Source organism: Sphaeramia orbicularis, chromosome 7, assembly GCF_902148855.1.
Source record: "Sphaeramia orbicularis chromosome 7, fSphaOr1.1, whole genome shotgun sequence".
Classification (NCBI taxonomy): Eukaryota; Metazoa; Chordata; class Actinopteri; order Kurtiformes; family Apogonidae; genus Sphaeramia; species Sphaeramia orbicularis.
The window spans coordinates 18,103,510-18,117,935 of NC_043963.1; the positions used below are offsets into that span (position 1 = coordinate 18,103,510).

Below are 14,426 nucleotides of genomic sequence, written 5' to 3' on the forward strand. Positions count from 1 at the left end.
AGCCAAAATTTCAGACTGATCTATCAAATACATTTGAAGAAAAAAATTCATGAACAGGGTACCCCTCTTGCTGTTTTTGGTGCATTTCGTGATCGTCTTAAAATGTAGCAAATTTCAGAGTAAGTTTTCTAGCTAAATGCATGAAATTTTCAGCAAAGAATGACTACCACATATAGATTGCATATGTATATTATCAATAACATTGTCTTTATTGGGACTGTGGTATGACCTTGTGAAATCTGGAAAATAAACTTGAAACTTTTACGAACTCCTATATTTATTGACCAATTAAACACAAACCGAATATGATATATTGCAAATAATTACACATCCTTTTACATAAGTATATAGAGTAATCAGATCAGCATTTATTAATGGGTATGATCCTTTTTTGTTGTTGTTTTTGTCATAACAAAATCGCAAAATAACATTTTTCATTAATTTTCACTTTCAAATACCACAGGTATGACAAGGAGTACCAACCAAAAGAACTTATTTTCTGAAAGACCATCACATATGCTTACAAAATGTAAAATTTCATGATGGTTCTAGGACTCACGAAAAAAAAAAAAAAAAAAAAAAAAATTCATGATGGTTCTAGGACTCACGATCGTTCTAGGTTGGAGTCCTAGAACCATCATCATCATCAAGTTTATTTTCCAGATTTCACAAGGTCATACCACAGTCCCAATAAAGACAATGTTATTGAGAATGGACATATGCAATCTATATGTGGTAGTCTTCCGTTACTAAAAATTTCATGCATTTAGCTAGAAAACTTACTGAGATATTGCATTTTAAACTTTGCTGCATTTTAAGACGATCGCGAAATGCACCAAAAACGGCAAGGAGGGGGGTACCTTCAAGAATTTTTTTCTTTGGATACATTTGATATATCGGTCTGAAATTTTGGCTGGGCTAGTTTTCACGGCTGAACTTCACATGGTAAAAATTTGAGGCAAATCCAAGATGGTCGAGCAGGAATTTTTTTCTAAACCTGTTGAATTGAGGTGAATTGACCCAGAATAAAGTCGAATACAAAAAAAAGTCATAATGAGAAGTCATATGAGAATAATGTCAACATATTTCGAGAATAAAGCCGTAATATTATGAGAATAACGTCATACCCGCCTGTCGCATAATGGAGACCTTGGAACATTTTGGGAGGTTATTCTTTCATTTGGGGTTTATGCAAATGAAAGGCTGGTGCATTATCTGGTTCGTCTGCTCCAACACAAGTGAAAGTTGCTTGTTTTGCGTGTTGCCTTCGCTGTAATCGGAAATGCTGTCGTCAACAAGGCTTAAGGCTTACAATTTCTAAATTATGACTTTTTATCACTCTACTGCGAAATGATTTTCAAAATATGACGACTTTAATCTCATAAAAGTACAACATTATTTTCATTAAATCATGAGTTTTTTTTTTTTGTTTTGTTTTTTTAACTCTGCCTTTAATCTCATATTATGGCTTTATTCTCGAAAATTTATGACTTTATTCTCGTAGTGACAGATGATTTTATTTGTCCTACGTGGCCTTAATTCGCCGTTGTAATTTCTAGTGCCCAGGACAAGTTTTATTTTTAGAAAAATGTTTTTAAAATACTTAGATGGCATTATATTCAGCATAAATGTATGTTTGCATTCTTTGTCCATCAGTGCAATTCAAAGCATAACTGTGATCCTCTTCTATTGCACCTATCTTATACTTATGACAAGCTGTAAGGTCAATTTAAAAACCTTTTGCTACTCTTTTTACAGTGGTTACAAATATCTAAAAAACTAAGATTAATATATGTTAAGATGTATCAAATTTGTTTATTAAGGTATTTGACTTTGTAGATATTATATATGCAATGTATATGTTAATAAATATGATGAATAAATAATTAACACTTCTCCCTTGTCCATCTGTCACTGAAACACTTGCTATTTTATGCCCTTATGCATTAAAAAATACAAACTGTTTGCTATTTTGCAAAACAGACACCCTAAAGGACCAACAGTAAAGATCTGACAGTTTTATGCAAATTGGAATGACACTTTAAGGCAGGTTTTATAAAGTCAAAAACAGCCCATCCATTATCGAGTTTTTTTGTTTTACTATTTTTAAACCAGAAAATTAGGTTAAAACCTTTTTTTTTTCAATCACACATCTAAAAGTGCTCATTATTCCCTGCAAAATTAGTTATCATTCATCTTCCTACCATAAATAGTTGTGAACGGGCAAAGACAAACACAGTGAACCTGTCCATCTGTTACCACATGGCCAGCCCCTTATGTACAGTCGCTTCATTTCCATCTAGTATTATTTCAATACCTATACTGTATATAATTAGCATTACTTGAAGGATTTTAAAGTAAATAGCTATTCTACGTGTTTTTGTGGGTGCAAAAATACTAACATATACCACAAACCTCAACCTAGTCTGCCTTTGACAACTTATTTTATGTTTTTACCAGCCAATTTTTTAATAAAAGCAAAAGTGGCCCTGAAGTTAGTGTATATTTACTTCCATTTTCCTGTCTGTACATATGCAAATCTTCTATTTTTTTCTGCTTTATTACTGTATTCTATTTATTGCTTTTTATCTCTTCACACTTACTTTCCTTTATTGCTTTTTTGCTAGTGTTTTTTCAAGAGTGTTTTTGTAATTTTGTAAGTAATTTCCCTTGTGGATCAGTAAAGTTTGTTGCAGTCTAAGTCTAAGGGTCCAAGCAACAATCACTTAACTGTCTAAGATCAATTTTTTGTGAAGAATCGTCAATAGCGCCCATTTTGTCAACTCTTGCAGTGATGTTCTCAAATAAAAAGGAGGAAAAACACTCACATTGGAGCAAGTATCTTTTGTCGAGTACATACTGTAATCCCACATATAACAAACAGGCCTTTTCAGGAGGTCATTTTATTGAAACTGTTCAGTGAATTTTTACAAAATGTTCTGTATCATGATATGCACCGTCAACCTGGGGATGAAATGTTATATCAACGTATCAGATTGTCATTACAGTAAGCATGCAGAATGTGCTGAACTCACCAGACCCATTTAATATGCAATGTGATGTACAATTAGAGCAAAGGCAAGAACAGGGAATGCAGCAATACTGTGTAGATAGATAGATAGATAGATAGATAGATAGATAGATAGATAGATAGATAGATAGATAGATAGATAGATAGATAGATAGATAGATAGATAGATAGATAGATAGATAGATAGATAGATAGATAGATAGATAGATAGATAGATAGATAGATAGATAGATTAGATTTTATATGGCGCTTTTCTAGACACCCAAAGCGCTTTACATTATTGATCCATTACACTGGGTTACAAAAAAATGTTTTTTGCAAGTTGTCTAGGTTTTTTCAACTGCATTAGGACCATTTTGCACCGCTAAATCCAAAAATGACATCTGTTTTTCTCAATCAGGTCAGTTTTTTTTTACTAATTTGATTTTGGAAAATTTGATCTTCTCACAAAATTGATTACATTTTTGTGACTTTATCAGTTGATTTTTTTTATATAGTTCTCACCCAAAATAGGTTTTAAGAGAAAAAAAAATCATTTTCTAACAGGATGCATTTATTATTTATTATGTATTCACCGCAGATGTAGCGGAATACATCAGGCTTATTTTTGCAAGATCTTCTAGTCGAAGCCATTTCATTCACCTGTAATATTAAAAAAAAAAACATTAATCATAAATTGGCAAAAGTGCAATCTTCAGAACTCGTTCATTGCAAGAAATATGAAAGAATTTTGTATCGTATGATGTGAAAATGCTCATAAATGTAAGCAAAAATGTTAAAAAGCCAATATGTAGCATAGTTCAGAAAGTTGACCTGATTGAGCAAAATTAATGTGATTTTTGGATTCAGCACACCAAAATTATCCTAAATCAGCTCAAAAAACTTCAACAATAAATTTGTTGTTGACCAGTGTAATTCACAAAATGCAGTAAATTCATAGAAAACACATTTTATTTGTTTGATTTAAAAACATAGAGGTAAGAGGGGAACCAAAATGTTTGTTCCGCATGTTCACGTCGCCCCCAGGGGATAAGATTAGTTGTACACTCCATGAGCCACATGAAGCTATTATGCCCGACGTGTTCTAACTGTAAGATCTGCAAAAGGACAATTCATAAGAGCTGAGCAAAGAAATTTAAAACATACCTTTTAAGAAGACGCTGTGAAACCCTCTGTTTTATTTCTTTGGATTGAACAATAAATTTGTTGTTGACCAGTGTTATTCATTCGCTCTTACATTCTCCCTCTGGTGGTGGTAAACTACATTTGTACGCACAGTTGCCCTGGGCTGCCAATTCGCACCTACCACCAAACATTCATACACATTTATACACCAGTGTGAGTGGCACTGGAGGCAAGGAGGGTGAAGTGTCTTGCCCAAGGACACAACGGACTGACTAGGATAGAGCGGGATTCGAACCGCCAACCCTTTAGGTTATGGGACGACCCACTCTACCACCTGAGCCATGACCGCCCACAAATAGATAGGTAGGTGTGTGTGTGTGTGTGTGTGTGTGTAAAATGCAGTTTGTCATCTTTTCATGGTCATCAGATCGAACCCATTTGGACGTTCAGAGACTCTGTAGTGAATGTGAAAACACCGTCATCTTCTACAACATTGATTCACCATTAAAACCCATGACGTTAGATCACTGACAGTGGATGGAGACGCTGGGTTTATGTTCAGTTAATGATATACAGTATTTGACTAAAAAAAGTCACTTTTTCTTCAGTTTTCTCTGTTTCTGTGATAATAACCCTGAACTTTACTCTGAGCTTTTATACACATCTACATGATCAGTAAATTAAATATTGGAAAATAGCTGATTTTCACTGAAAAAAGCAAGATGAAGGAGGTAATATCAAAATAAACTAGTCTCTAAATGTGGTAGATAATAAACTTACCACCGATACAGTTCATTCCTTTACTTTCTTGGTAAATTCCGCTGGCATTTTCAGTTGAATAACCTCTCAGCTGACATGTCTGTTTCCGCACATGAAATCTGACACCATGGCAACGTGGCCCTATTGTTTGTTGTATCTGCTGCTAGGTAACCCACTTCAATTCTATGATTCTGTAATTCTGGGCAAGGCGAATGTGATCCTATTACTAATATCTCCCAAAATATTGGTCCTATGAATTTGCCGTTTTCGCTAGTCTCTTCCTTTTTTTTTCTTTTACAAATTTATTGAAACAAATGTTGCATGTTCTTAATTACTTAAAAAAAAAAAAAAAACATTCAACAAACCTGCAAACCTATTAAACACAAAAAAAGAGAAAAAAAAACACAACAACAAAAAAACAACAACACGATAAATAACATTATCAACTCCTCTTTACGATGCTCAGGGCTGATTAAGAGTTCATATAATGTATACTAACAACAAATGTCTCCGTCAAAAGGACATAGGAGGCAGCAGGACACTCTTGTTGACAGTAGAGAAAAAAGGATTCCATTGTTGATAAAACAAATTAATTTGTCCTCTTCCCTGACCACAAACACATAAATATGCCAAACTGCAGCAGTCAGCTCTTTCAGAATTTTGTGTGATGCCCGAGACACACAGACAGAGTCCACTTCCCTTTTATAACATAGAAGATGGTGATGAATCACTTAAGAAAAGTTCAATACAGCAGAACTGCCACAAAAGTAGCCCTGGGTCTTTATGGGTTACGCATAACTGAGACTGACAAACAGACTGATGGGAAAACCGTCTTATGGAGGCAGTGATATGTGTATAAATATTGAACATCAGCGCAGACAGCAGTCGCCACAAACACAGACTACTGTTAAAATGTGACGTACGTGAGGCGACAGCGGCTGCCCACGGTGACACACATGAAGAAACGCGCATGCTAACTCACGACTCACCAATGTGTCCACCTACTCTTAAGTCAATCATGTCCACAGGGGAATAAGACACATAAACACAAACACAAACAGTGACGCACATGACCTGTATATGACTGGTCAACTGTCTGGAACGCTCGAAACAAAACCACTGACATGATCAGGCATGTGTGAATATACAGTGTTTTTTTTTTTTGTTTGTTTGTTTTTTTATGTTTGACACTTTCAGAGTTGCAGAGATTGACCCGTCTGATCTTTTGTTTTTCATACGAAACCTCATTAATGGTGAAAAAGTTATTCTTACCTGATGATGACGTACATGACCAGGAAGTTTCCCACCAGGCCGATGACGCAGACGATCATGTAGACGACCACGATGGTGGCCTTTACTCCCGTGGGCAGTAAGGCGTCCGTCTCGTTGTAGACGCCGCTGAAGTTGTTCTGGAACAAAGATTCGTTGTAGAGCGGCAGGTGACTCAGCTCCTCCAACAGGAAGTCCTCCGGAAAGTCCATCTCGAACAGCGGTGAGGGGCGGGGCTTATTCGTGCCTGACGGAATCAAACAGGGAAAAGGACGATAACGTCATCAATAAATGACAGCGAAGATATAAAGGTGAGGATAATCACATTTGCTCCAATACCAAAACATTCTTAATGGTGGAGAATTGGCTGTGTTGCCATGTTAACGCTTTGAGACCCTCGTAGCAATATACACCTGCTATACATCAACGTAACCACAAGAAAATCTCAACAGAAAGCTACTCAAAATCAAATGCTTTTATCGGCAAATATCTAAAAAAAAAGTTCACAGCCCGAGACTAGCGTATGTCATAAATAGGGATGTAACAATTACTGGTATAACAATAAACCGCAGTAAAATTGCAGACGGTTAGTATTACTGTTTAAATTCTAATTATCATGATAACCGTGTTTGATTACCACATTTTCAGGGGAAAAAAAACCATATGTATAGTGAGTATAGTTTTAATTTATTCCAATTTTAATTGTCTATACCTAATATTTGGAACCAATATTCACTTTTAAAGTCTTTGAAAAGGTTCGTTAAGCATCTTTGGGTTATTTATGCAATAAATTATATACATTTTTCAAATAGGATTTTATATATTTTTGGGGTTTTCTAGCCTTTTATAATGTTTTTATAGTGGGTTAAAGTGAAAAGAATAATAGCCAAATGATATAGATGAAGTTGTGTTGAAAAAAAAAACAGATTCCAAACATGGGTATAGTAAACATTTGTTTATATAGTATATAAAGGCAAAATCAAAAGTACTGAAAAACGGCCAAAATAGGCTCAGACCACTGAGGGTTAATACTTGAATGTTACTGCCAACAGAAAGTACATTGTGCCTATTATTTTATTTATTTTTTTTTTTTTAAATACAATTTGGTTAACTTATTTCAGTGTGTGTATTAGAACTTTTTGAACATTTTGAGCACAATTTCAACAATGCCGCGGTAATAATGATAACCGTGATAATTTTGGTCACAGTAACTGTGATATGAAATTTTCATATCATTACATCCCTAGTCATAAATAATTTAATAACAACAGACAAACTTTGCAGTGCTAAGCTAACACTAATGAGATCCAACAGTACAAGTATTATTGCTATCGTGTAAAAATTCAGTGAATGAGCCAAATTAGAGCAAAAATAAAGGTTACATTATGAAAAGATTATTACCTTTGCTTTTTTTGGAACATAACTTAGATTGACATGAATGAAACTTCTGCTATCAGCGACTCCCTTGTTTTGTGTTACATTGAAATGATTCCAACTAGAGACAAATGGCCCACTGTTTAACAAAGAATGTGAACACACCGAGAACAAGTGGTTCCAGGCACAATAAACCCCGCCCCTCGCACGTATTGTAACTTATTTTGGCATCAATCCATCTGATGTCATCATGTCTATGCGTGTACTGATGTCAGCATATCAAGTGCCTCTATATATGCACCAAGACAGAAGTACATTGAAACAAAATTGATGTTTTTATAGACGTTTGAAATTTCACCCATTATAAGTAAATGGGAGGAAAAAGATTTTAAAAATTCATTAAAAAAATTTAACTTTGACCTACTTTTCCCAAAACGTAATCACATGTATTCTGGGTCACTGTCAATCTATAAACCCAGTTTGGTATGAATTCAACCAGTAGTTTTGCTGCTACAGACATGTGAAATTTCGCCCATTATAAGTAAATGAAAAAAAAAAAAAAAAAGATTAAAAAAAAAAAAAAATCATAAAAAATTTGAACTGTGACGTACTTTTCCCAAAATGTAACCACATCTATTCTGGGTCGCTGGTAATATATAAACATAACTTGGTATTAATTCAACCAATAGTTTTACTGCTATAGTGTTAATAAAGAAACAAACCGAACTAAAAACAATACCTCTTGCCTCCCCTTATGAGAGATTCATGAGGAAACACTCAAAAAGATGCTTCTGAGATAAGACGTTACCTCAAATCAACTAAATCTGCAGTGTCATACCCAAAAGGTTTTGCTGAACAATGATATAAAAACAGTTCTCCAGCACTGGGTGTGCAGGTTTGTATACCGTCTTAGAGTAGCAGCAGTTTCAAAAGAGATGTTTTTGATTACTTTTCTCCACTCTGGCAAAGCTATTATCACTCTAAGGCTGCACAATGATCACCCATTACACAATAAACAGTCTCAAAAAAGCATAAAATGTAAGTATTATTTATACATAACTAGTATAACCTGCGGCACTTTGGTGATTTAGAAATTAACAACCCGGAATGTTCTACTTCCAAGTTGGGAAATGATCACGATTCCTTAGCATCTGTTTTCAATGCCTAGGGAACCCACACAGCGCTGATTACAACGTCCATAGCACCAGACTGTTGTTGTTATGAATATTTAGATGTCAGGATGATGGGAAAAACATTAGTCAGAAGTGGTTGGGTTGGTCATGGTTGGATACTACAGTTTGTGGGTGTACATAAATTGTGATCAGGGTTTGTTTAAAGTTCAAGGTTGAAGGTATCAGCAGAAATTAACAGACAACAACTACAAATACCAACAAAACTTAGATAACAAACAGGATGGAAACTCCAGGGCACTCTCTTTAAGCATTAAAATACCTGTATTCTCACGGCGTGGTCATGTGTAGACCTTGCCCTTGCACTGTTTTTCCTCCTCTGTTTCCCTCAAATAAGTAAGAAACAAGCACCTCTGGTGATAGAAATGACTGTAAATGAACATAAGCTCCGTACAGTCCGCCATGCTGGTTTGTTTACATCTAGCTACCACAATTCCCTGCGCTCAGGCAGTCTGGTGTGACTTGCCTGGAACGCTACAAATTTGTGAGTCGTGGTTTGAAGTCATGACTTAAGGTGGCCATACACTGTGCAATTTTAGAGACGATTTCTCACTCGTGTGACTCTTTCCGGGATCGGGCTAGATGTGCCCCTAATCGTGTGTCGTGCTTCGTGCAGTGTACGGGGTGGGGAAGCAAAATTTACAATATTTTGAGGCAGGGATTGAAAGACAGTGTATGACCAATTAGTTTATTGAAAGTCATGAGAATTTATTTGTCACAAGAAAATTGACATAATAGAAAATGTTTTTATTCTATGTGTCCTCCTTCTTTCTCAATAACTGCCTTCACACGCTTCCTGAAACTTGCGCAAGTGTTCCTCAAATATGCGGGTGACAACTTCTCCCATTCTTCTTTAATAGTATCTTCCAGACTTTCTCGTAATAGTTTTGCTCATAGTCATTCTCTTCTTTCCATTATAAACAGTCTTTATGGACGCTCCAACTATTTTTGAAATCTCCTTTGGTGTGACGAGTGCATTCAGCAAATCACACACTCTTTGACGTTTGCTTTCCTGATTACTCATATGGGCAAAAGTTTGTGAAAAGGTATGGATAATAGTGTTAGGTATGATTATGACATCAATATATGTTTGGTTTCAAAACAATTGATGTAGTGCCTGCTGAGAAAAAACAACTAAATGTTCATTGTAAATTTTGCTTCCCCACCCTGTACATGGGGTAAGGAGAAGCGATAAACACCTCACGACCACCTCACGATCAGCAATCGTGTGTTCGCAAGGAAAACGGAGCTGTTTGAAATCCTGCTCGCTCCCCGTGAGGGTGTCGCACTGTCAAAGCAGTGCCACGAGCCCATGTGCCTCAAATTCTCACACTGTGCATACGCGAACACAGAAGCATACAGTAGCGTACAAGCTAACAGTACCTGGCTATTGTCCTAGTGCAGTTTAGCTTTTGCAGCTTACCTCTAGTTCCCTTTGCTGTAGGATTGACAGCCCATTCTGTCCACGTCTGGACAACCAATTCCTGCACCAAACACATCGTCGTCTTTTCTTCTTTTTTGATTCCTCACAGATAATGGCACATATTGCCAAAGCGGCTTGCTAGTTTTTGTTTAGCACTACCATTTCGTGACTCACGCCAATACACGATAGTCTATGCACTTTTACGGATTCCTTGGTATTTTAACGTTGTACAGGGTGGGGAAGCAAAATTTACAATATTTTGAGGCAGGGATTGAAAGACAGTGTATGACCAATTAGTTTATTGAAAGTCATGAGAATTTATTTGCCACAAGAAAATTGACATAATAGAAAATGTTTTTATTCTATGTGTCCTCCTTCTTTCTCAACAACTGCCTTCACACGCTTCCTGAAACTTGTACAAGTGTTCCTCAAATATTCGGGTGACAACTTCTCCCATTCTTCTTTAATAGTATCTTTAAGAAAGTCGACATTGCTGTGTGATGTTCTATTGGTAGCATGTTCTAAAACGCCCCAAATAGCAGAATCCAGAGGGTTTAGATCTGGGCTAGAAGGCGGCCATAAACATGATTCCCAAAAATTGCTTAAGTTGGATTTGTTGCTGTTGTCAACAAGTGTTTTGGTGTTCTTGTGTAAGATTTTAACTTCAAATCATATTTTACTGCATTTCTAACGGTCTTGTTGTCTACCTCAAGTTCAATTGCCATTTTTCGCATGGATTTGGTTGGATCCTTTAGGATTTTGGATTTGAGAGCTTTAATAAAAGCTTTGGTACGTTTTTTGTTGCTTCCTCCACTTCCAGACTTTCTCGTAATAGTTTTGCTCATGGTCATTCTCTTCTTTCCATTATAAACAGTCTTTATGGACACTCCAACTATTTTTGAAATCTCCTTTGGTGTGACGAGTGCATTCAGCAAATCACACACTCTTTGACGTTTGCTTTCCTGATTACTCATATGGGCAAAAGTTTCTGAAAAGGTATGGATAATAGTGTTAGGTATGATTATGACATCAATATATGTTTGGTTTCAAAACAATTGACGTAGTGCCTGCTGAGAAAAAACAACTAAATGTTCATTGTAAATTTTGCTTCCCCACCCTGTATTTCCTGATCCAACACTCGAACGTGTCGTGCATCCTCTGGTGTATGGTCCTACAGTGTGAGCAGTCAGGTCACATATGAGCATCGGTCCGTAAAGTGTGAGAACATGAATCGTGAGCCTGACTTTACGATTGATTCGCACAGTTTGAGATGGATCTGCGTGCAACGATCGAAATAATTGCACTGTGTATGGCCGCCTTTACAGGCTCAAAAACCTGCCTGGAACTCAACATATGACAGTGTTATTTTGACCAACAAAGAAAATCTGATGATGCAATTATACAGATGTGTGTCAACAAGGAGCTTTATTTTATTAGGGATGCACCGATACCGGTATCAGATCCGAAATTTAGCGTGTGTACTTGTGCTCGTACTCGTAAAAGTACTCCGATACAACTGCACCGATACCACTTACGGCTGTGTGACATTCGCAGTTAAGTGCAGCAGGTACGCGGCGGAGGAGTAATGTTAGCAGTGTGGAGATTTGTCAAAATAAATGACGATGACAAAAGTAACGTTAAAGACACTGACGGATATGGACGGAGCGTTCTGTCCGTCCTCTGTGTACATTCCATCCGTTTTCCAGGTGCTGGCGGATGCGTACCCAGACAGAGAATACCAGCAGGAACCGTGGAGGTAGAGGATCTGTTCAAAGAGCGACTGTGTGAGTTAGAGAAAAACTACCGACAGATTCATGACAACTACCCTCATCAGTATCAATATTAGTATCACAATAGTGTTACCTCTGTCATCTCCATGTTTATTATTACTGACTTTCTTCTTCTACTCAAAAAACGTTACTTTTCTTCTAGGTATTTGTCCAGTATGGTTAATTAAGAGCGGTGCCCCCTGGTGGATTAATTGAGAAATGCTCATTCCAACACATTAAATGTCAGTAGCAGCGCTTTGTTCCAGTCAGACTAATGACAACGACAATAAAGCACATTTACAAAAGGAACTAAGAACTGTAATGTATTATTAAGTACTCATACTGGTACTCAGTATCGGCAAGTACTCAAATGTAAGTACTTGTACTCAGTCTGGAAAAAAGTGGTGTGGCGTCCCTGATTTTAATACTTCATTTAGTGAGCGATGCAGCCTGTGGATACATAGTGTTGATTTGTTGGTAGTTTTGGTAATCATAAGTACTGGTACATGACATTTTCTTGCTGTTTGTTGTTTGGCATATCAGTACGACAAATAAACAATTAAAAAAACATAAATCATTCCACAGAACATACTTAATATAAAGTATTAAAGTGTCATTCGTTTTCTAGTTATTTTATCATTTTCAATCCAGATATGAAATGCATATAGTGTAGTAACAGCAGAGAAACTGTCAGATGCTGTCATTGACCAATCAAAATCAAGGAAATTGTGTAATAATAACAATGCAATTACATTTCACTGCAGATGGATAGAAGCTAGATGATGCAGTGGGTTTTCTTCTGCAGCATTCATATTCCAAATAGTGCAGAAACCTATCTCACAATGCACTGTAAGGCTCAGTGGTATATTTTACAAGTTACAGAAGGAGGTCTATGGCAGAATAATAATAAAAAAAAAAAAAAAACTAGCGCTGCAGCAGTCTTGATGTTCTCCACAGCAGCAACACCTCAAAGCTCTGCCATGAAGCAGGCTGCCTTCTTCTGCCTCATGATGAATATTCATTAAATCAAAGCCGCAAAGTAACTGCTGTGCTGCTGAATTTCCCCCGGGTTACTGCCAGCATCAATACACATGGGTTATACATGCTCACATCTTATTCTGTTACTACACACGACTTCTGCACACACTCGCATATCGTATTCAGTTAATACACAAGTTATATACAAACACTCTGATTTCTTAGTTTGCCTTGCTTTGTTTATGTCTTTGTTTTATTCTAACAGCAGCAGGTCTGATCTCTGCTGCAGCATTGTGTGTGTGTCTGTGTGTGTCTTTGTATGTGTGTGTCTTTAATGAATAAACAGTCAAACTTGAAGCTGGAGTGTGTGTCCATGTAAGGCTTTAGTGCCACTCTGGGTGGGCCAATGAAACACTAAACTGGAGTGTGTGAGGACATAGAAGCATGATTGAGTCTACTTGTCCTTTGTTAGTAACAGTAGGTTGTGTACAATAAGAAACAGAGGCTAGAGTTCACATAACAAATCCACTGACTGTACAGTTATTATCAACACATCCTCAAACGGAAAGAATAGCGCACAGGGATGGCCAGTCAAGCTTAATATGACATATATGCAAGACATCGGCAGACACAAAATACCACAAATAACAATAAAAACATCTGACGTCAATAGTCACTTTTCCATTGACCCTCAAATTGCGCAAATATAACTTGAGCATAAAAATTTATCAAATGGAAAAACAGCATTTTCACCAAAAGTCTCATTTTCAATTAAAAGTTTTTGCAGTGGCAAGAGGTGGTTTTTCCAAGTATATCACACAAAATTGCGATGGAAAGACCTTTTTTCGCAACTAGAGTCAGGTGAATTTAAAAAAAAAAACAGATGTTGACGGACGGTACAACAAGCGAAGAAGAAGAAGAAACATGTCGCGGTATGTGTTGACACACCAGGAAACCCAATCATTTTTTAATTTGGTATGAGATAGAGGAGTAATATATAATAATAATGAATATATCTGTAAATCAATATGATATTTACGTTCGTCCCCATGTTTATGGAATGACTTCTCGGGTGGCTGTGGTTCAGGTGGTAGTCCAATAACCGAAGGGTTGGCGGTTCGAATCCCGCTCTGTCCTAGTCAGTCTGTTGTGTCCTTGGGCAAGACACTTCACCCTCCCTGCCTCCAGTGCCACCTACACTGGTGTATGAATGTTTGGTGGTGGTCGGAGGGGCGCAAATTGGCAGCCACGCTTCTGTCAGCCTGTCCCAGGGCAGCTGTGGCTACAAATGTAGTTTACCACCACCAGAGTGTGAATGTGAGAGCGAATGAATAATGGGTCAATAATGTAAAGCGCTTCGGGTGTCTAGAAAAGTGCTACATAAATCCAATCCTTTTTTATTGTTATTATCTCGCGATAATACATAAACAAATCATCGCATTTGTGATTTCATGGAAAAACTGACATTACGCACTTCTGTTTTTTTGACATTTAGTAAATATCGGTAA

The 14,426-nt window shown here is 36.8% G+C and overlaps 1 protein-coding gene across 1 annotated transcript in view; it reads right to left on the reverse strand.

Moving 5' to 3' along the window:
- oprl1 (opiate receptor-like 1) overlaps positions 1-6,396 on the reverse strand; it is a 170,028-nt gene extending 163,632 nt beyond the window's left edge. Inside the window, exon 1 of the mRNA XM_030138553.1 lies at positions 6,188-6,396. Within this exon, the coding sequence (XP_029994413.1) occupies positions 6,188-6,396 (209 nt within the window). The remainder of the gene's footprint in view (positions 1-6,187) is intronic.
- Between the last annotated feature and the right edge of the window lie 8,030 nt (positions 6,397-14,426).